General features: G+C 40.5%; 2 protein-coding genes across 5 annotated transcripts; one reads left to right on the forward strand and one right to left on the reverse strand.

Moving 5' to 3' along the window:
- The first annotated feature begins 57 nt into the window (after window positions 1–57).
- SOX30 (SRY-box transcription factor 30) lies at window positions 58–7,815 on the forward strand. The gene is made up of 5 exons (XM_030459414.1): window positions 58–721; window positions 1,931–2,170; window positions 3,444–3,623; window positions 4,882–5,371; window positions 7,452–7,815. Exons 1-5 carry the CDS (start codon window positions 58–60, stop codon window positions 7,813–7,815), a joined length of 1,938 nt encoding a protein of 645 aa, XP_030315274.1.
- Window positions 7,816–10,613: 2,798 nt separating this feature from the next.
- CLK4 (CDC like kinase 4) lies at window positions 10,614–22,176 on the reverse strand. Of its 4 annotated transcripts, none has more exons than XM_030459100.1 (13): window positions 21,877–22,176; window positions 19,034–19,191; window positions 17,771–17,996; window positions 16,491–16,581; window positions 16,029–16,095; window positions 14,419–14,535; window positions 14,147–14,313; window positions 13,957–14,051; window positions 12,724–12,853; window positions 12,325–12,407; window positions 11,750–11,829; window positions 11,061–11,148; window positions 10,614–10,963 (listed from the first exon to the last, which is right to left on the reverse strand). In XM_030459100.1, the coding sequence occupies exons 1-13, from the start codon at window positions 22,129–22,131 to the stop codon at window positions 10,826–10,828; spliced, it is 1,695 nt and encodes a 564-aa protein (XP_030314960.1). In that variant the 5' UTR covers window positions 22,132–22,176; the 3' UTR covers window positions 10,614–10,825. The 4 variants fall into 4 exon arrangements, with proteins under 4 accessions (XP_030314960.1, XP_030314959.1, XP_030314961.1 ...); XM_030459099.1 differs by having other exon boundaries at window positions 21,844–22,176; XM_030459101.1 differs by lacking the exons at window positions 16,491–16,581; window positions 21,877–22,176.
- Between the last annotated feature and the right edge of the window lie 856 nt (window positions 22,177–23,032).

Consider the following 23,032-nt stretch of genomic DNA (forward strand, 5'->3'; position numbering starts at 1 on the left):
CGAGGGCTTGGGGAGCGTTGGGTCCAACGCCGGGAGGGGGCGAAGGGACCCGGCGGGATGGAGCGGAGGGGCAGGGAGAGACCCCCCCGCACCGGGGCACCCCCGGAACCGCCCCCCGACCCCCGCCGCCTCCCGCAGGGCCCCCACGGGGAGCTGCAGATCAAAGTGGAGAAAGTGGAGGCGGAGGAGGAAGGCGGCCCGAGCTGTGCCGGCGAGGGCAGAGAGTCAGGGTGCGAGCTGAGGCGCTCGCCAGCTCCTGGGGCGGGTAAAGAGGTGGCACTCGGTGGCATCAAGAGAGAAAGGGACCGTGGAGGTGGCAACGGAGAGGGCGAGTCGGTGAAGGTGGTGGAGAAGTGGGGGAATGAGGAGAGCGGAGTTGCTGTCAAAGTGGAACCGCCTGGAGTGGCCTTTGAGGCTTGCAAGCTGAAGGTGGAAAAGGAGAACGCCCCGAGCGGCTTCCAGGCTGGGCCTGCTCATCCCAGCACCTTGCAGCAGCCTGAGGGAGCTGGCGCCGTCCTTGGAGATGTGAAGATCCCCATTGTGCTTCACTCCTTGCCTCCAGGGACCCGCATACAGATCCAAGGCCCTGTGCCCACGGAACAGATCCACGTCGCCAAAGTGCCAGTGGAAAAAGTGCAGCTTAAACTGCAGTCCTTCATGGAGCCTTCAGTAAAGATTGAAACTAAAAATGTCCCCCTCACAGTTCTGCCTGCTGATTCAGGTATTAAGGGAGCTCACAAGGGTTTAGGAAGTGGCACATAGCTGACAGGTTATCAGGCAGGAAAACACCAGTGGAAGGGCCATGCTGGACAAACATCCCTCTGGCTGGACTGGAGTTTGTACAAGTCTCTTCTGCGTAAGATGTAAGCATGGGAGCACAGATTTCTCTAGTGGCTTGTTGAAGTCAATCCATGTGCCCCATGACTGGATTAAACCCCTTCTCCCAGTGTTCAGTATTGCACTGACTTGTGATTGAAAGTTTAAGGTCAGGAATCTGCTTGATTTTTTAAGTTACTGAGTATGCGTGCACCTTTCTGAGAAAATGTGGATGTGTTCAATGAGGAGCATTTTGAAAGATCTGAATTAGACACTTAGTATTTTTGAAAGTTATCTAGGCTTTCAGCATTAGTGACTTAAAATGACATCTTAGAGACTGGAAGACTTTTGCCCTTTATTGATAATGTGAAAGGGTTCATTTCTAAGCCTTTTCCAGAGAGGAAGTTGCTTGCTCAAGGACCGGTTGTGAGGGATCTGGGGGTTTATCTTGTCATCAGCTAAGTTTCAGTGTAGTCTGTGTTTACAAAGAGAAAAGCTGGGTGTCAGAACAGTCACTTGGTAACACGGGTTTATGCAGCAAAATGAGTGTCCAAATCTGAGAAAAGAGAGGAAAAAAAACACAACAAACCAAACCAAACCAAACCCAAAACCCCAGAACAGCAACAACCTCAGCTGTGAAGTCAAGAACTGCACAGGTGTGGGACTAAACTGCCTTACCATTGTTAGGTCTGTCTCCACATCATTAGGGCTTTGGATCATTAATTTTGGTGGTGATGACAAGTTTACAGTGACATAGTCTCTGCTACACACTAAGTTCATGAAAAACAATATAACTGAAGAAATCCAAACCAGGCTATTAGCAGCGCCGATGGTTTTTTTGTTTGTTTTTTGGTTTTTTTAATAATATCTAACAAAACCCAGATAAATTATTCCTTTTGCAGTAGTTCAGGTCAGTGGAGGGTGCTGCCTTAGCCTTATTTATTTTTTTTAGGAACTGCTCTCCAACTGCACATCCAGTTTCACATGTTCCAAAGCTCTAGTGACTTTTGTTTTTTTTTGGACTGTTGCCCAATACCTTCCTGATGTATTGAATGTAACCTGTATTGCACACACTGCCTGGAAGATTATCCTCTTCCCTTGTTTTGTTGCACAGGAATGCCAGATACTCCATTTAGCAGGAACAAAAGTGGCCACGTGAAGCGTCCAATGAATGCATTTATGGTGTGGGCTCGGATTCACAGGCCTGCCCTGGCAAAAGCTAACCCAGCTGCCAATAATGCAGAAATCAGTGTTCAGCTTGGACTGGAGTGGAGCAAACTGACTGAAGAGCAGAAGCAGCCCTATTATGAGGAAGCTCATAAGATAAAACAAAGACACAGAGAGGAGTTTCCTGGTAAACATATATATTTATTTACCTGAATGCTTTAGAAGTGCAAGATCTTTTGAAAAAATTGTTTTCTTTCATTAAATGATAGAGTTAAAAAAAAATCATACATATTTAAAAAAAAAAAAACCAACAAAAATTTCAAGCACACTGCCCTTTTTTTCAGCTTTCTAATGCCTGAGAGCACTTGAATTTTTGAAGCATCAAAAATTATGTTCCATCCTTCAAAGCCTCTAATGTTTCCTGTGACCTCAGATCACCAGAGAACTGGCAGCTCTTATGAATATTTTAGTAGTCTAATGGCCATAAACTGAGTTTACAGTCAGCATGGCCTGCTGCATCATTGTACATGCTCCAGAAGGAGCTGCCTGTAGTGCCACATGCATCCATGGGTATGGCCAGGGAAATGCCACAGGAAGCACAATGGACACTGCATTCTGTGGGAGTCTTCAGCATGTACACTGGAGATTCCCAAGTAACAGTAGAAGATGTTTCTCAGCTTTAGTCAAAAGAGTTAAAACTTACCCTTAACAAACTGATTTCTCAATAACACTGCAGCTCAATCAAACAGAGCACAAGTACTTTGAACACTTCTTAAAAGCTGTTGAGATACCAGGTGTGATAATTTCTCCCTCTTTTCTCATAATCCTGCCAGTCCATGATTATGGTTACTCCTGGTAGACAAGATCTAAGATCTCCCCTCCTCTCTCCTTGCACCCTTCCAAAAATGGGTACTTGGTTTAAATTCCTATTTTTAATATAGATCTGCCAGTGTCTGGTTAATGCTGTAAGTGAAACATATTCCTCCAAAATCTATCCAGGATTACTAGTGGGTCATATTTTACATCATCTCCTGTAACATGCAGTTATATGTGAGACCTGAGGGGTTAAAGAAACAATCAAGAAAGATCCACATTTTGAAATAAAATTATGGTTTTCTTCCACAATGAAAACCCATAGTACAGTGTCATGTTCTCCTTCATATGCTTTCTTAACTGTGCCACATCACTCCCCACTATTCCTTATTTCTTTGTCTCACAGTTACAATTTATTTACATTTAAAAAATGCCCAAATATATAAATTTTATTTCCACTTCTGATAAAATGCCCCAGTAGAGAGCTCACTGAAACAAATGGAGTTTTGCCTTTGACTATAGGAGCAGGTTTTGGACTAAAATGTTTAGATACTTCAAAATTACAGATACCACAGCTTTACATAATGAATGGGACCATCCCAAAAATGCATCTTTTTTTTTGCATCTTTTGTTTTCATCTCTGACAGGTTGGGTTTATCAGCCACGAATAGGCAAAAGGAAACGTTACCCACTGCCTGGCTCTGCTGTACTTGCCAGCACTTCCCAGAACATCGTCGCTACAAATCCAGCTGGCATTTGTCCCTTCCAGACACCTACTTACTCTTTTGTCATCCCCAGTGTCAAGAACACTATTGGACATCCAGTCTGTGAGTTTTCAGTAGTGAATGATTTTAATAACTTGGAGTTTATCTACTGTAGTAAAAGTTTTATATACAGTAGTGCAGATACAGTTAAAACAGTTTCTCAGTCTTTCTCGACGCCCCTGTTTCTGCCAGTTCTCTGCTCTTCTTTTTTCTCCTAGTCTCTACCTACTGTTTCCTCAGCCTCTTCAATCTTTCTGGCTATTTCATTGCCCACAGATCCCTGCTATTGTCTTTGTAGCTCCTGGTTCCCTGCTCCTCTTGGTCTTTTTGAATCTGGGTAGCCAACTTCAACAACAAATAGCTTGGATCCAGGCAACAGCATTTTTCTTTTTAAGCATCCTGACAAGGGCTGGTATCTTTCTAATGAGACAGTAAGATTAAATGCCTGTTTATGCTGTGTGGCAATATGCAGAGCACTCAGGTTTGTTCTGGTGAAATTCTGAGTTAGTGATGTGATTCTCTCTCCAGTCCTTCTGTAAGTTTGACTGAATATTTTAATTTTTTTCTTACCCTAATATATTTTATAATGTTAAGTTGTCCTCAGAAGCTACTGTATTTCAGACCAGAGTTTACTATGCTATTGTGGTTCAAATGATATTTAAACACAGACTGCAAAAATCTAGATGCATTTAAATCCAATTGACTTAGAATTCAGACTCGGGCTAGGTAGTGGGGTTTGAGAACTGGTGCTATGCAGTTTGAAATCTTTCTGTATAAAGGCATTTTGTAGACATGAGATGAAAGTTTTGCAGAATGTTTCAAAGTGAAATTAGCTGCCAAGTACCTTCACTGGTGAAGCAAATTTTAAAAACATATCAGAGAGTAGGGTGTTTTAACTGTTGCTTCTGCTTCTCACTGCTCCTTTGGCATCACACAGATTTGTTAAGAATTTGGCTCACTCCAGCTCAGCTAGTAAGACTTGAGAGGTCTTCTGAGCTTCAGGTGCTAAATGCATGCTCCAGCCTCATCTGTGGCCATATCAGGAAAAGACAGGAAATCAGGAAAATCACAGCCCTCACAGCCTCTCAGGGCAGCACTCACCAGCCAATTCCTTCTTCTTTCACCTTTGGGTTTCTGTAGAAGGAAGCTTGAATTGGTGGGCTCCAAACCTGTCTGTCAGAACACACGTAGGCCAAGTGGTGTATGACTGCAAGTTGCAGGGAAGTAATGGTTCTGCCTCTGTCTGTGGCTTGTTACACTGCTGTTTATGAGATATTTTCCTCTATTCATGTCTGATAAATAACTGTTCTGTTTCCTCAAGGTGAGTCTCCTGCCATCTGTCTGCCGGCTGCTCCCATTCAACATGTTGGTCCAATTACTCTTTTCCAGACTACCAGTGCAAGCACCACATCAGTGGTTGTTCCAGCTCCAGCCCTTCCCCTGCACCCTGTAATTTCACCACAGCACTTTGCTGAACCTGCTCAGACTCAAGCTCTTGATCTATTATCTGGGCTCAATTGCACTCTGAAGAGACCTACACCAATGTTCATTGAGAGCTTTAGCAGAAACCCAAGCAACATCACCACCACTAATGGCACATTTTCTATCCCTAATAGTGACCCCCCAAGGGAGTATCCAGGGGTTCCTATTTTCCCTAGAGGTGTGCCTCTTCCCCAGACCACCCCTTTTCTTCGCTCACATATTTATCAGTCTGCTCCAGTTGGTCAGCCAGCCAGTCTGTTTGGAGTACCTCCTCGCTTTTCATTTCACCAGCCTTGCTTTGTGCCTGGACCTCACTATTTCCCCCCAAGGTAATGAAATAATTTATTTTATTTCAATATTTTTATGAAAAAATGCTATAGAGTGTCTTGACTTACAGAAAGCAGCTGGAGGATTCAGAATGAAAGGTGCTTCCTATAGCTCCTGTGTGGTGGGACCAAAGGTCCACATGCCCAGTTATTGAAAGCTCCATGGCACTGTTGCAGTGATTGCACTCAAGCTCACAGTAAATATAAGTATCTTCTCTCCTCTTTATGCATCTAAGTGCAGTTGAGTTCTGCAGAAATGTGTTAGGTAGAAACAGTGTAAAGATATGTTGAAAATTATCAGATAAAGTGTGCGAGATGTCTCCTGGGTGCTATGATTGCAGCTGTCATAAATACCAAGATTTCTGAAATCCAGCCTCGTGGGAAATGTCTTCAAGATTCTTATGAATGTAGTAAATCCTAGTTTTTCTCACACAGTCTCTGGGTAGTCAGTCAGAAAATATCACCTAATCAAAGAATTTACAAGCTAACATACATAGTATCCCATGGGTATTTGCTAAGTTAAGCATGCACAGAAAGGACCAGTGAGTTCCCAGAAGCCAGTGTGCTGCTCAAGTGCAAGAAGTCTGATAGTCTATTGATGTGCTCTCATTTCACAACCCCATGGCCATGATTATTGTTTGAAAGGCATCATTTTTCTTTCAGGACCATGCAAAATCAAACTTAACAAATTATTAATGTTAGACTTCAATTCTACCAGTTCATACACCATTCATTCCTACTAACAGAAACAACTCTTATGTTCCTACAGCAATAAGCCTACCTGGTCCTAAATTATGGCTGATGATAATCCATCAAACTCAAAATAACTCCGTGAGATGATAAGTACAATACAGGATATTTCTATTTTGAGGTCCTTTTAAGAAACATAGTGTAGCAGGAGGAGCCTTTCTTGCTCCTGAGGCTCGACGAGCTGCTGGCCTCTCCATGCCTCACACCAGAGTGAGCCTCTCTCTGTGGGTGTGTGTCCCACCTTTATTGCCCTAACCAGGCACAGGTGGACTCACACCCACTCTTTGGCAACTCGAGGCACCTGGTTTATCTTGTTTCTCTACAACACAGGGCAAATATTCCTAAGATTGCCAAAGATTAACTTTGCCCATGATCTCTGAAATTGGACAGTTCCATAAGGCCTCTGAAGGGGTGTTCTTGTACCATAAATGACAGTTCATACATTAATGGACTTCTGAAGGCTGCCAGCTTTGCTAATGCCAGGATCATTCTCTTACAATGATTTATAAGTTCACCTTCCTATAAGCCTATATCTTGCATACAGGAATCATAATTTTTGAGTAGCATTGACAGTGCAAAGATATGTATGCAGATTTATGCACTAAAATTTTAAATGTTATATTGGAAAGATGAATAATCTCCTTGAAGCCTCCATGGGCATTGTATCAATGCCATATAATGTCAGCACTGGAGAGCTTTTTTACTTCTTCACATACTATGTTTTCTTAACAGTGTAGTGACTTTCTGTAACACTATGTACATTACAATATGTGTGTCATTCTGCATCAGAATAATATCCAAAACTTCTGACACCAGAGGAACTGACAACCACATACTGTACACAAGGACTCACTCACAGTCCTATTTAAAAACAATGTAGCAATGCAGAAGTTCACTTACAGAATAAACGAGAGCAATTTACTCAGATGCTGTCACAAATTTTGCCATACAGAAATACACAAAGTGATTTGTGATGCTTTGTTTTACTGTTCTGACTATGTTGGTTGACATATTGCAGGCTTATCAGATAGTGGTTTATCCATATTATTTTGCTGATAAACAAAGTGGGTTTTGTGTTTGTTTTGAAAGAAACATCCTGCACATATCTAGCATAAAGAGGTGCATATATATCCCCAGATATGTTATCTGCACATGTCTCTTGAAATGGCCCCAGTGTTTAAATCTGGCATGGTTTTAAACTGTGTGGTTTGTAATATTTCAACAGGATAAACTGACTAGCATAGAACATTAGTGCCATTCTGCATTTCTTACCTGAATGGAAATCCAGACAATTTCATTTCTGAAAGCCAACTTTCAACTTCCTTCATTGCAGCACATGCCCATTCATCCGACCTCCATTTGGCTGTGGGAATTTCTCCAGTCCTGTGCCTGAATGCCTTGGCTTTTATGAAGGAAGGTACCAAAGAGAAGAGGTGATGTTTTCAGCTCTGGACAGAAATTATCCTTTCAAGGAATACCAAGAAGAAAATATACATGAGGGCCACCATAGCTGTGAGAGCCTTGAAGTAGTGTCCAGCTGCAACAAGGAGTGGTATTCAGGCCCTCTGCCACAGCTGGACATTGAAACATTGGAGGAGGTTTTGTCAACTGCCCCATCCAGTCCCTCCAGCATCCACCTCATCAACGTAACCGACAGTGATGAGGAAGTGGACGTAAAATTGTTGCAAGAACTGTAATTCAAGAACTTCATTCAGAGCAGCATTATAGAGGGGATAGAAATGCTTGCTTCAACACTGTCTTACCAGTCAGCATGTTCAATGGAAAACCCAAGCAGCTTGAGGGAGCTGCACAGGTCATTTTGAAGAGTCTGATGATCTGTTTGTGGTTTGAGAGATCACATACAGATCTGGGCAGGTCAAAAGCCTCTGAAGTTTCACCTGCTTTATCAGTGCAATGTTTGGCTCAGGAAAGCACATACACAGGAATCCAGCTCTAAGCATGTTCTTTCCTGAGGATAAGCACATCCTTTTAATGCCAAAATAACCATTTTAATGGTATTTGCCCTAATACTGTAGGCATTACTTTAGGAATTTTAGCAGGTGAAATAAATCTGTTTTATGAGCATATAGTAATTTTTGCTGCAGTAAAATACTATAAGGTCTGAAGAGTAAAGTCAAGAATAATTCTGCAATACTTCCTATTTTTTCCTTTGATTACACAGTTTTAAGCTTATTTTTTTTTTTTGTTTTTAACCATAGTCTGTGATACAACTGTTATATAACACACTGAAAATTTTCATCAGTTTCAGAAATACCTTGGTCTGAAACCAGTTCCATTCTTAAAATTGGAATTGTCTAGGCAAAGGGTGAGGCATGGTAGCACCCAGGGAGAGGAAAACGGATGTAATCTGGCCCTGTGACCTACACTAGTGGGCTGTGGCTTGAGCCCTGAGTGTAGTTAATATTCTAAAGAATTCTCTAGAGAATATGAAGTTCTCTGAAAAATATCAAAGGCTTTTAGTAGAGAGAATATCTGTGCTGAACTCAGAGGGTAATGACATTCAAAATCTCTTGCCTAAAATTCGTAATTTATGTTAGTAGCATTTTATTCCTTACCCTGTTGTTTTGCTATTGTTGTATTTGAATAAACTCACCTGAACAATGTATCCCTAGTGCTTCATTTTAAGCCATGGATATTGAACTTAGTGGTTACAGGTAAATCATGATTCATGTAACTCTCAGATTTACTGTGCAGGTAAGCTGCCCATGCCTAGAATGATGAGCTGAAGTAACTTTTTCAGACAGTTTGGGTTACTGATATTAGTGTATATGTATCTGTGTGAGTTTTTATAATTATGTAAATCCAGATACCAGGAAAATATGGGGAAGAGCTGAAAACCACTGAAGGAGAAGTTGTTCTTTGCTAGGCTGCCAGACAGTGCTAAAGAATTATCCAGAGGAAGTTAGATTGAGATCTCATATAGGACTTGCTGTATTTTGTGGGTTATTACACTGCATCTGTTAGACCTTGGATATTCTGTCAAATCTGAGGCTTAGGTTCAATATATCCATTGAGACTGCATTATTGAGAAAGATACAAATTAAATTTCCATATAAGAAGCTTTTCATAAGTCAGTTTGAGGTAGATTCCCTCTGGATTCTTTGCATTTTAATTCTCAGTCTTATATCAACATTTCCATGCTTTTCTGCTTCTGTGAGCTCACAATTCCATTTTCCATGTCTAAGATCAAAACCTCTCATTTGAGGACTACAGCATTTAGTCATTAAAGATCACAAAAGTATTGGTTAATTCTTTCTGCCCTACTCATTGCAACTGCATGAACAGCCCCTTGCACCCAACTGCATGTGCAATGCAGATTAATCATTGAGAGGCAAGTCTTACAAGTAGTAGAAATGCTTGTTTCCAAATTTTTCTGCCCCCAAGTCAGAGATTTGCATGTCTTGAACCTCATGCAAATGAAGCCTCCTCCACATCAGTGGAACGAGGACATCAGTTTAAAATCTTACTGTGCATTAGGACTTACTCAGCAAGCACACAACCTAAAGCCAAGCTCCTGCAGAGCTGAAGCAATTTACTGTTTCCTTCCTTAAGAAAGGCTTGCGTGGTAAAGTCAGGAACAACATAAATGGCCAAAACCTGCTTGTTGCATCTACACTGACAGCCAGCCTGAATGGACCCTACAAGGAAGCTGCCCTTCCTCCTGCTGAGCAAGCCAGCCACACTGTGTTAAACAGATTAAAGAAGTGTTGAACAAAACCAAGAAAACATCATCTTAACATAAAGAGTGAAAACTACTGAAGTGCATAAATGGAGCTTAGGAAGTAGTATAGGAGTCCCAGATGAAAATCTGTCCTCATAGTCCCATGACAGTGTTTGGCAGCTGCCAAGGTTACCAATGTATCAGTAAATAGAGATAAAGCTCCACAGAATTAAGTATTTGAAGGCTTCAGAATGATCTTGTTACTATTGCAAGAGAAGGGTTTAAAAATGTCACCATTCTGTTGCATGCAGTATTCTTCTGCATTACATTCCAGGGGCAATGCAATCCTTCTAGAAACTTGATCATGGAAATATTGATCTCTAAAGAATCAAAACAAAATTGAGATTATGGAATGTTACTTTTCGGACCTTAAAAAAAAAAAAAAAAAGCCCAGAAATACCTAAACAGTGAATGCACCAAACAAGTTTCCTTGTCCAAGAGACTGATGAGCCAGCCAGAGCAATGCATGCTGTTGAACAGAGAATCTAGGAAACAGGAGACCCACAAGAGATACCTCAATAGAACAGACACTGATTTCACCCACATTTCCAATTGCCATGATCAGTGACACAGTATGATGAAGTAGCCTTAGCCCTTAAAATCTTTTCTCTACAACTAATAAAAGGAAGCTCATTAAAAACATTTGATGTTTTCAGTTTGTTCAGCTATCTCAGAGGCTCCTCACCTCCTGTCAGATGCTTAGCTAGCCCCCCATCTGCAGAAGAGGAAGGTGCAGATTCAAAGAGAAAACCATTTTCAAATATGAAAATTACTTTTATTTTTCACTTTGATACCCAGACTACAACTGTCCAACAAGGTAAACATAACAGTTATACAAAACATATGTAAATATTTACAGACTTAACTGTACAAAATAATTTAACGTTTACAAAAGTTTCATGCAACCTCTGTTGACTGACACAGTCTAGGAAATCTCCTTGGAGAAGCATAGAAGACATTTCAATTTATTTATTTAATGGTTCAAAAAAAGGATGCTGCAAGGCTTCATCAAGAGTAATTCTTTTAGCTGGATCATATTCCAGCATCCTGCGCACAAGGTCAAACAGACTTTGATGATCTGTGTCCTGGCAATGCATGAATTCCTGGAGGAAAAAAAAAAACAACAAAACTCAAGTATTTTAAAGAGATGTTTCAGAACAACTGCAGTTCCAAGGAAATATTAAAAATGTTGTCTCCCACCTTTAAAGGTTTACAGCGCCTCCTAACATATCGTCCTGCAGAACTGTGTTCATCCCAGTCCAGTTGGTCATGGTGGAAGTAATGCTTTCTGCATAACCAGGAAAATAATTTGAAGATAGAGTCAGGTGTGTAAAGTGGGCACATTCTTATAGAAGAAGTTCTGAAATACCAGAAGTGTTCCTGCATTTCCCTCTGCATTTGGGAGTAACTCATTTTTAGATAGGATTTATTCACACAGAACTCTTGCTCTTGCACTACCATTGTCACAGGATGTATGAAACAGGCTCTTTAGGATTCCAATCCACAAAGAAGCCACTGAAAACCTTTTCCTTTCAAAATAAAATCTTCTGATGACAGCAAGTCCTTTATTTTCTCAGTTTAAAGAACAATGGGTGTCTAATACTGTTTTGGTGCCCTCTCCAAACTTAGCTGTGAAGACTTAAATACATTCATATTCAGTTACTGTTCAAGAGGCTGGCAGTGACATTTTGGTTGCTGGCAACTCAGACTAGAACCAGAGAAGAGGACTATTGTCAACTACTTAATTCACCTAAATCTGACACAATTTTGTAACAAGAAGACTGGAAGTTTCCTTATCTTCAGAAGCTCACAGCTAACATCAGAAACATTACAATTTCTCTTATAATAAGAAAGTATTAGGAAACTTACTTCTTCTATAATGAACTTACCTGGATTTCTTGATCATGTGAGTTGGCAGAGGCCCCAGTATTCTTTCCATCATAGCCAAATGTTCTTTACTATCATGTGTCTGTGTGGAAAAAGTAATGAGGGCATTTAACACATTTTTCTACTCTCAGCCACTTGGTATTAACAGTCATCTACAACCTAGATGTTTGCTGGGGTACTGTCACACTACCTGTATACCTTTTCACTTTAATTTATTAAAATAAAGTTATGCAGTGAAGTTCTCTATACAGCACTTTCCTTGGCTAAGATGACTGCTGAGTTAATGAATCAAGTTTTGTGTATGTTTTCTTTACTTCTAATACCAGCAGTATCTTTAGACTCTAGGCAGACTTCCACCATCCAAAAAGGCAGAACAGATGACTTTAGTAATCTGAAGGAGAGGATCTCAAAGACATCACCTTTTCATATAAGCATGCTGTCTTTACAGTCTCATCTATTTAATACTTAAAAGCCTGTACAATTTGCCTTTTTTACAGTAAAAGTTAAGTACATGTCATTAAAAGATCAAAATCAGTAGTCTGTATGAAAAACTTTTAACTTAACTGTATGTACGTACCTGAAACACTGTAAATCCCAGGTAATACTCAATCAGAATACAACCAATACTCCAAACATCACAAGGCTGCGACCATCCCAGTGCTGTAAAACAGCCAAAGTTTGTTTTTTAATATGTTTCCAAAACCTGCAATCTACCAAACACACCCCCAGTTTCCACGGACTTACTGGTGCCCATTTTCCCCCTCCACACTTTTCCAAAACCTTGGTAGGAGAAAGTAGGAAAGGAATGTTTCAACAGTTTTAAAGTATTTCTTTTCCTGAAATACTTCAGGGATTCTCATACTGCCATCTGTGAGAGATGGCTGCACAGTAAGAACTATGAGCAGCTCTTCAGTTTATGAAGTAGACATTTTAATGGACTGTAATTAGCTGTCAAAGTTCAGAAGTCTTTACTGACCTAAAATAACCTCAGGAGCTCTATAATGTCTTGTAGATACTAATGTGCTGTGATGCTCATCATCAAAAGTTGCACTTCCAAAATCAACAACCTTGATGTCTGTGTTTTTTAGAGTGCGTTCATCTCGCTTCTGCAAGGAAACAAAGATGCCAATGGTGGTTTAAGCAAAAGGTATCAATTTTACCTTTATTTATTTTGAAAATACTAATGAATACAAAACACTAAATATTAAACTTCTGTAATAAAAACTCTCCTCCCACATATATTGCTTCCTATTCATGTCAAGCTCATAGGAAGAGGAGCTGGTAACAAAGTGATTAAGTCTGAGCACTGAAAACAGCTGAGTAAAAAGACCTTCCCCACAGTACAGGGCTCCTTTCCTCTTCCATTAACCCTCAAGTTAACTTCAATTAATTAACCATTTTGGTTTTTTCTGTTCCATTGGTGGATACACTCATTTATGCAAGGTTAAAAATAAAATATATAAAAATAAAATATATATAAAATATATATTTTATATTTATATAAAATAAATAAAATATAAAAATAAAATCAAGCCCTATGAATAAACCACAGGCAGTGATGTCCACACTGTTGTTTTTTTTCTGTGTAAAAAAGTTCTTACACTTGAAAAAAAGAACAGCAACATAAAAAGAAACGTATTTCTGCCTGTGCTAGAAGTGATCTGTGCAGAAACACTTCTGTCTTAATGTTTTCCAGCATTTAGAAGGAAGACAGTGGTTAAAAATAGTCCTGCTCAGGGCCCATGCCAATTATAACACTGCCCAATGATCAACACCCCAGAATCATTACAAACAGGAAATTTATCTCAGCTACAAAGCCAAGGACTGCAACACTGACAGGCACTTCAGCTTCAGTAAGGCAGAAAGCATCAGTTGACTCTCCTCTCAAACACAGGGATGCTTTAAAAAAAGTGCTCCAAATAGCTTAGAAATACAAGGGAAACAACCTAGCTAATTCAAAGCTATTAACACTATGCTTCCTATGAAAGCCAGATCATCATTAAATAGTAAAGAACTTAACTACTTATCAAATGGAACAGTTTACTTTGACTCAGTTGCTCTCTGCAGAGAAACTTTTTGTGCTCTCTTCTAAGAAATGTAACACTATCACTTGACTTTTCTACACATACTTCTTTTTTTTAAAAAGGAAAATTCAGATGAAGACAGAAGTAGCCCAGTTCAAGTTGGGAGAAACAAAGAACAAACTCACCATCTTGGCATTGTACTTCACGATATAATCAGACTCCACAAACAAGATATTTTCAGGCTTTAAATCTGTATGAGTGAGTTTATTATGGTGTAAAACTAAAAGGAGAAAAGAAACAGTATTCTACAATTAATATATTAATTTAATAAAGGAAAAAAACCACCAACTTATAAGAGTACTGAGATTTACTTACAGTTTATAGACTGGCAAATTTGATAAGCCATATTTCTAATGTCATTAATATGAAATGGCAGGAAGCTGTTTTCCTTAATAAAATCATAAGTACTGAGTCCCAGGAGCTCAAAAACAATGCAAACATGGCCATGATGGTCAAACCATTCCAGCATCTGGACACAGCGGCTTTAAAAAAAAAAAAAAGAAAAAAGAAAAAAAAAGTGAAAATTCTTTTTTTTTTTGAGTCTTTTGCAATCGTCTGTATGCTGACTATTTGAATTTTATACTTACAAAGTGCTGCTTGGATCCATGGTGTTTAAGTGTTCCAAAACCTGTATTTCTGAACGGGCTGCTTCCCGGTATCTACCAACATTTTTCACTATTTTAACTGCTACATGCATTCCTCTCCTTTAAAAAACAGAATAGCAACACCAACTTAATTAATTAGTGTTAAACACCTACAGCTCCAAAGCAGTTTGATTTTAATACAGCAAGATTTAATGTCATGGAGAACTCGAGTTGGATTAGGAATCTGACTCAAGAACACTGCACTTAACCAGAACTGGTTTTATAAAGAAATGCAATACCCATCTTTCCTTTGTCAAGTGCTCACAGTATATGCTAAGCTAACTACTTCTCAGTTTTATGATCTCATCTAAGGTAGAGCAAACACCAGGAATCCCCCTGCAAGATGATTTTAAAAAATTAGCAAAGTTCTTACTGAGGAAGGTGCTGCAGTAACTTCTTGAAGATTAGATTCTGAAGATTTTGTACTAGTGAAAATTGACCTGCACTCAGTGTAACATTCAAACTATGAGGCTGTCTCTAGGGCTATTTAGACTCTTAATGACTTGAGACCAATCTGCCCTCACAACACAATCTCAAGCTGCTAAGCAGACTTAATTGTGAAATGAAATAACAAACCAACCAGAAGCAGAAGAAAAATACTGAAAGGAAGTCACGGAACTGCAGATATGAAACATATGGGAAAATTATCTGAGTTTTACTAACTGTTAAAAATTCCTACCACATGCAAAAGTCATGGAAATACAATAACTTTCCTCCCCTCCCTATTACAAGTACCCATTCTATCAAAATCGGGTTGGATACTGGAGTATTGTGCATTCAGAAAACTTTCAAAGGATTATTCTGATTATGGAGACTCAGGAAAGAATTCAGAGCTTGATCAGTTCCAAGCAACTACTTTCATTAAGAACCAAAACTCCTTCCTCGGCATCTCCCTACCATTATCTTCCAAATGTCAGTCTCTGTAATCAATTCCATACTCTTTACACACCCTCACATTCTCTAGATATGGCAACAACACTTAGAGATCCAACAGAAAAACATAACAAAGCAAAACACAGGTCTCCCTCTTTGAACATGTAGATGACATCTACTTAGTAGTTTGCACTATGTGGTTATATAATGTGTATTGAAAATAAAGTATAGCTTTAAAAATGATTATTTTTGAAAGAAACCCTCTCTAAGCATATGTTTTCCAAGAAATGTTGTTAAGCAAATTCAAGGCATTCTCAAAAGCCTAGAGGAAAGGAAGTATTTCTCTATACCAACCTGTATAAAGTCAGTATCATCTAAGGGCCTTTCACAGAGCACCAGAAGAAACAAGAAACATTTGTAATGTTGAAACAGACGACTGAAGAGCTTCAAAAATAGTGAGGGACAGACCTGTTATCACCTGAACATCTTCAGAAATTTTCTGCTAGAAATAAGCTTACAAAGTAGCTCTCAGAACCAGTATAATTTATTTCTTAAATATACTGTAACTCTTTCTTTGAACTGAAATGTTCCTTTAAAGAAAATGTCCCTGAGCTGAAATTTCTGAGCTAAGTGGTGCCTCTTGTTATGAGACTCAAGTTATACAGATAACCAATACTTACATATCATGATCTATGCACTCCACTACTTTTCCAAAAGCTCCTTCTCCTAAAGTCGCAACAATTTCATCTAAAAAGAACAAACACAAGTTAGAATTATAAAAGTACTTAAATAAGAATGAATATTATTAATGTAGATTTTAAAATGTGCCATTACAAAAGCATAATTACTTTAAATCTCAGCATCTCAATGCATTATTTTATTGGACAGGTGTCATGAAAACAGTTAGCAAAAACCTATCTCTTGTTCTAATCTCAAGGCTCAAGTTCATTTACTAATTGGAACTTTTTGAACACAGTATTTAAATTCTACAGAAAAGAAGATATGCAAGAAAACAAAAAAGCACAAAAAAAACAGAACAAAAAGAGCAATGAAGATTTCTTTAGCCCCCCTCCTCTGACATACTATTCTAAACAGATTTTTTGCTGAAAAGTTTTTAAAAAGTGTTGAAAAATGTTCTATACATCTTGCTCTTAGAACGTCTCCACTTTCACAGATCAGGTGACCCTCCTCATCATCCTCTACACTCCTGGATCTTTTCCTTCGGTGGCTCTTCTGGAAACGGCACCAAGATCGTCCAGCCAATCAATTTATCAGAGTGAATTCAGGGCAGAATAGGCAATTCATTCAGCGGGGAGATATTCAGGCATTCAGTTACACACCAGGCCACGAACAGTTGGCAGGAGCAATTTCAAATTCAGTCCCCAGAAATTCACAGGGCACAGTTTATGTTACAGAAGAAAAACATGGCAAGGAACAGATTTTCAGATAAATACTTAAAGTGATAAGGCAACAGAAAAAAACAACACAATTTTGTTTCTCAAACAGTGGTTTAACTGAAAACAGATTAAGAATGCAACATCACTATTCCTAATACTTTGCTAGCAAATAGCAAACAATGGTATTTATTTACATATCTAAACTTACAGTCAGGTGAAATACTTCTATTTCAAAACAGACACTTTATATAATGTAAGCATTAAAAAATATCAAGTAATTTTACTTCCCTCGTGTTTAGAGAGAAGAAAAATTATTCTGAAGTCCCTAATTTGCACTAATACAACTTGCTGTCTTCTACTGGAGAAATGTGACACAAAGCACCTGGAGTTCAATATGTACCAGTGGGCATCATGCCAATACTGAGAAATCCAGAGTGCCTTCAAAGAAGGTAAGCAGCAAACTTATCCCATCTTCAGTGAGACATTAGCTGCCATTAGCCAGGCATGGGGCTTATCAAAGTTTTCTGGAACCAGATGTAGAACTGCAGAACTTGTTCTTATCAATTTACCAGACATGCAGGTTTCAGAGTTCCAATTATGCTCATATTAAAAAGGCATGTCACTTCACTTACTTTTAGTAATAGGATGTATGGCAACTGCCTGAAAAAACATAGTTCACTATGATCTAAAACTAACAATTGACATCTGTACTTCGAAACGGGTTACCTGCTTTCAATTTTAAAATAACATTTTTCAGATTAATCCCAGTGGTCTTACCTAACAGCCACCTATGTTCACCTTGTTTGACTAGCACTGACAACAATCCCACCCCTCACCCAACAGCCTGATCCAAAAGTCTCAACCAAGAACATATCAATATGCCCACAAATGGACTCAACTACAAATCCTTTTTAAACAATACAGCATTTCTTAAAGTACTGTGACCAGGGATTTAAGTTCTAAGACTCACTTAAGAGGTCTATTACCACTAAATCATTAATAATAAAGTTAAAAATTACTCATACCGAATGTGATTGGTGACTGGAGCAATGATGTCTCTTATGCTTCCTTTTATGACTACTTTTCCTGCTCCGACCAGAGGATTTGCTATAGTGATGATGGTGACTCTTTTCATAGTCTCTGTGATAATGCCTGTGGTCATATACTTCACAGAAGTCATTTCTGTATTCCTCAACATATCTCCGGTCATGATGGTCTCTTTCATTTATGGCTCTATCGTCCAAATAATGACTGAAAATATATTTTAAGTGAATGTTCTCCACTTCCAAAACTTGAGGTTCCAACAAGATAAGTGACTTGAGCTGAGTTACAGAGTTACACAGTATCTGCCTTTACATCAACAATGGTTTCTAGTTGACTCCCTCCCCAAAAATAGTGGAGCTTTTGATGTTACTTTATTAGAAATCTAACAACATTATCAGTCTCCAATACACGGCAGCCATCCATATGAACAGTATGTAATTCATCCACAGTTTGCACAGTAAGAAAGAAACTCAGACTCAAAAAGGAGAAACATTTCCTAAAATATACTGAGTAACTCAATTACAATCTATAAAGTCAAAGGATAAAACACTTGTTACAGCAATAATCCCCTTATATGCTTTCAATAATCAATGTTAAAAAGGAAAATAAAACCTGGAGACTGAGAAGCAGCATTGTTCTTAGTGCTCTGCATTAAACATTAAAAACCTCAGAGAACCTGATCAAGGAACTATTGTACTGAAGAAAACCTTTAAGAAAGCTGCTGAGGGGCTTAAGAAAGCCCCCATACCAATGTACACCTACTACTTCCAGCATTTAATAAGCATGAGTTCTCAAAAGAAGAGCCCATGGGATCATCTTCCCAAGGAAAAAAGAAAAACACATCCTTCCAGTGGAAACAGCGTGGGAGAAAAAGCAAACCACCTCCAAATTAGTAAGACAAACTCATACTTACCATTGCATTCAATGATTAAGAAACCTTTTCCTTTTGTACACATTAAGTAAATGAAAAGGCATATTTTACTTGAAATGTAATATATGCTGTATTCAACACTGATACTTAACTGACAACAGTGAAGCAAACCAGTAACATTTATTTTTATTAAAGAATTCCAATTCAATGGTTCAGGCACTACCTTAACAAAACCAGCTACCTCTGAAACTTGTTTTAAGGGATCCAAACCTTAAGGATTTGCCAACTTTGGGCACTCAAAACCACTTCTCCTGTAAACATGTATATATTAGACATAAGAAACACTTGTGATACTCAGTTCAGAGTCTTATACCTTTCTGAAAGGCGATTTGATTTATAGTGTTTGCTTTCTTGTCCACTGCTGTGGGACCTTTTCCTGCGTTTACGGCTGCTACTGTGCTTCCTCTGATCCCAGCTCTTCCTCTCGTCCCATTCCGGACAATGGGAATGCTTTGAGTGCCTCATCTCCCTCTGAAAAAACAAACAGGCAGACACATAAAAGACAAATGCATTACACTGTATCTGTAGGTGCAACTCAACTGCTGCAGTGTGATCAAATATGACAGGACTAGAAAGAACAATTTCCTCAACTCTTTTTCATCAGCTTCCCCTATGCATTATTTTGGTTTTGGTTCAGTAGACATAGCTTTCTCATCCCAACAATGTAACACTGTTACAAAACAAAAACCTAGAGTAAATAGGCCAACTCATCTCCTCTTAATAGCTTCAACCATGTAATTAAAGCCTGTTTTAAATAAACTCTCAAGTGACTAAGCAGAACAATTTCCGTACTGAAGTCTTCTGTTGGAGAGGACCTCAATCTTCAAACATCCTCTCCAACAAAACCTGGATTTAGCTCTTCATACTGTTTGGTATGTAAGTTACTACACAAAAGTATGTTAAATCATTTTTAAAACTTCTCTCATAAAACTATTAACAGATTACTGTTAAGCAGATGCTTTTTAAAGTTTCAGCAACAATCACAGTGAACTCCAATAAATTAACTCAGAACTCTGCAGTACTATGAGGGCAAGCCACCATTCTTTGAGCTGTATCAGCAGGCAGGTGTGAGGGTGTTTTACAGTTTGGCTGATGGCCAAAGCAAAACCCACCAGCTTGCACTGCTGGATGTTATATGCAGGAATTCTGTGTTCAAACAGGTACATGCACAACTGGAAAGAAAGGAAAGTCATGCACAACTGTAGAATTGAAGAGTGTAACAAAAGGAACCATTGTTTAGTCTTCTTTGGCAGCAGTTTCTGAAAATAAGAATTAAGCTTGCATTTCTGTTTCAGTATGTTCTGAAGAATGAACTAACTCAGGACAAGAAAGTTTCCATAATAAGCAGTGACAGCAAGAAAAGTAGTTTAGAAACAAAGATAGTACTAAAAAATTAAATAATGATTGTGTAAATTTAGGAAGACAACAGTGGCTGCCTCTGTTCCAGCTGGAGGCAAGAAGGAGGAAACTTTTAGAACACATAAATGGCACGCCTCTTCTGAAGAAGTTTTCCCCTTGCTTTTGTGATTTTGTGACAGGCTGGCAGTTAAAAACAAAAGCTGACAACCTCACTGATCTTTTGCTTTCAAAGCACAAATACAATGCATAGTGACAAACTGCACAAAAACAAGTGACTGGTACACCTTTTGAGTCAGTCATGACCTAGGTCTCATAAAAATCTTAATTCACTTATGATACATTAAAAAATATTAAAGTATCAAATGACAAAAAAAATGCCTAAAGGATCAACACAAAACCAAATAGTGTCTTATTTATATGCCCAAATTCCTTCTCTTCGTACCCAGCTCTATATCCATTTTATTGTTTTCAACTTACATAACTCAAATTATGAAACACACTCAGGTTTCAGTTATTCTACTTGCAAGGTGAAGAGCTCTCCCCACATACTCTGTTATATGTGAACAGAGAATTTTACCTATGTCTGCCTTTCATTTTCTATTTTCCCCACTTGGCAGAAGGCAGGCTACAAATATCTAAATAAAATAACCATTAAAGTGTCCTGGAGATGGAGACTCAGAGGTGGAAGGATGGACATTCAACATGGATAACTGGAAAAAGGTTTAGTTGAAGAGTAACTGCTGCTAAATTATACTCAGAGGCACACTAAATTACTGGAATTAAGACCAAAGTCACAAATCCTGCCCCTAAGGGAGCCAAGTAAACGCAGATGATGAAGAAACTGATAGAATCGGTCTGTGTGAGGCCCAAAATGGCCAGAATCCATTTTACAGTAGGAGCTACCTGAGAGATTGGTTTTTTTACTATTACGCACTCCTAAATTTATGCACCAGGGACTTCACTTATGTAATACTGACAGCTAACATGAACATATGCATTCCCATACCATGTGTCCCTAATCGACATCAAAAGCCATTTTCACTCTCATATTTTTCCAGAACGTTTCTCAAATAGGAGCCAAGGACCTTTTATAAAATATTAATACGTAAAGCGCCTCAAGAAGGCCACAAAGTCCTGTCATGAGCTGCCTACACAGCAATTTCTAAATGCCTCTTGTCAAAAACTTGGCAGGCTGTACAGATCGGAAGAGGTCAAAGGCTTATTCCTCTGAGATGACCAAAGTCCCTTGGGCTGGGCCGATCTGAGCGTCTTGGGGACCAATACACAGGTACAGGTCCTGCAGAAGACGCCAACAACCCCAGACCACGGCCACGAAGTCCATCTCCACGTCGGTTTTCCCTCAAGAGGCCTCTGGAGCCGTAAGGGTGAGGAAGGGTTCATCTGTTGCCATCTGGGCAAGCGCCAGACACCTCCATGCAGATCGGCCTCAAGAGCAAGAGCTGCGTGGCCCCCACCCTAAACGTTTTTACCACACAGGAGGCCCCGGCCCTGCCTGCCCCAACCCCTAACCGCACCTCAAAAAAGCCCTCTCTGCCACAAGAGGCTTTAACCGGGAGGGCCCTGTGCATAGAACCCCTCCTCCCACCCTAACATTTCTACATTCAACCCCTCACGCGGGGCTCGAAGCTCACCCAGTCCCTAGGACCGCAAAGGCGACGCTGCCCCCCACACTAACCCTCTACGCCCCTCTGCCTCGGCTCGCTGGAAACGTAAGGGAGGGGAAAAAGGAAAAAAGCAACGAACCCGAGGAAGAAAGCCGCCGCCGCCGCCACTTACAGCTGAAAGAAAAAGAGAGCGAGCGCCGTCTCCGCCCTCCGCACACAAACAAAATGGCGCCCGCGACCGAGCACGGAGAAACCGCTTCCTCCTCTCCTCCCTCTCGCTCTCCCTCTCGCGGCTTCTGCGCACCGTGACGTCAGACGCACGGCACAAAGAGCGGACGTAGAACAAAGGCCGCCCCCTAGCGGCGGGGAGGGGCGGGGCCGAACCCTGACGGGCACCGGGGGGAAGCTCCGCCCCCGCGGGGGCCATGGCGGCTCCTGAGGGGGGGAGTGATGGGGAAGGAACCGGGGCGCTGACCGGACCGTCCTTTCCCCGGGCCCCGCTCAGTGGAGAGCTCAAAGAAGCTGTGTGGGTTGGGGTGCCATTCATGTAGGGTTTTAAGGTTTTCACGGAGCTGCAGGGCCGCTCTGGCTCTGAGAGTCCTGAGGGGAGCGGAGCGGTCCAAAAATGGTACCGCCGGTTCCCTCCTCCTCGTCATGAACTCGGCAGACGTGTTCATTCGAGAGGTTCGGTATCCAGGTTGATCGCTCTGCCACGCCTGGAACCCCTTCCCGGCGCGGTTGAGCCGCGTGTGCGGGCCGGGGGCGGCGGGGAAGGGGCGCAGGCGGCCAGGTTTTGGTGGCAGGCTGTGGGATGGAGGAAGCTGAGCAGGACCAGTGTGAAGCTCGCCTCAAGGAGCTCTTTGACAGCTTTGACACCACGGGCACGGGGTCCCTGGGGCAGGAGGAGCTCACTGACCTCTGCCACATGCTGCACCTGGAGGAGATGGCCCCAGCACTCCAGCAAACCCTGCTCCAAGGCAACCTCCTAGGCAGGGTCCATTTTGACCAATTTAAAGAAGCACTTATCCTATCCAGAACCCTCTCAAATGAAGAGCACTTCCAAGAAACAGATTCTTCCCCAGAAGCACAGCCCAAGTACATCAAAGGTGGCAAACGCTACGGCCGGCACTCCCTGCCCGAGTTCCAGGAGGAGGTGGAGGACTTTGCTGAGGTGACAGTCATTGAGCCACTGAGTGAGGAGCCACATCCCCCCCACATTGCCTCCAGCAGCTGTGAAGAGCACTGGAAGACACAAGACAGTGAGGAGTATGAGGCTGAGGAGCAGCTGCGCTTCTGGAACCCAGATGACCTGAACTCCCCTGGAGCAT

Source organism: Calypte anna, chromosome 13, assembly GCF_003957555.1.
Source record: "Calypte anna isolate BGI_N300 chromosome 13, bCalAnn1_v1.p, whole genome shotgun sequence".
Classification (NCBI taxonomy): domain Eukaryota; kingdom Metazoa; phylum Chordata; class Aves; order Apodiformes; family Trochilidae; genus Calypte; species Calypte anna.

Excerpts from the sequence above, each read along its gene's own strand:
- SOX30 (XM_030459414.1), top strand. The coding sequence starts at position 58 with ATGGAGCGGAGGGGCAGGGAGAGACCCCCCCGCACCGGGGCACCCCCG. Across the intron at positions 2,171-3,443 it reads ACACAGAGAGGAGTTTCCTG|GTTGGGTTTATCAGCCACGA; the intron begins GTAAACATATAT and ends CATCTCTGACAG. Across the intron at positions 5,372-7,451 it reads CCTCACTATTTCCCCCCAAG|CACATGCCCATTCATCCGAC; the intron begins GTAATGAAATAA and ends CCTTCATTGCAG.
- CLK4 (XM_030459099.1), bottom strand. The coding sequence starts at position 22,131 with ATGGCCCCCGCGGGGGCGGAGCTTCCCCCCGGTGCCCGTCAGGGTTCG. Across the intron at positions 12,408-12,723 it reads AGCTCCTGAGGTTATTTTAG|CACTGGGATGGTCGCAGCCT; the intron begins GTCAGTAAAGAC and ends GCTGTTTTACAG. Across the intron at positions 11,149-11,749 it reads CACATGATCAAGAAATCCAG|AAAGCATTACTTCCACCATG; the intron begins GTAAGTTCATTA and ends CTGGTTATGCAG.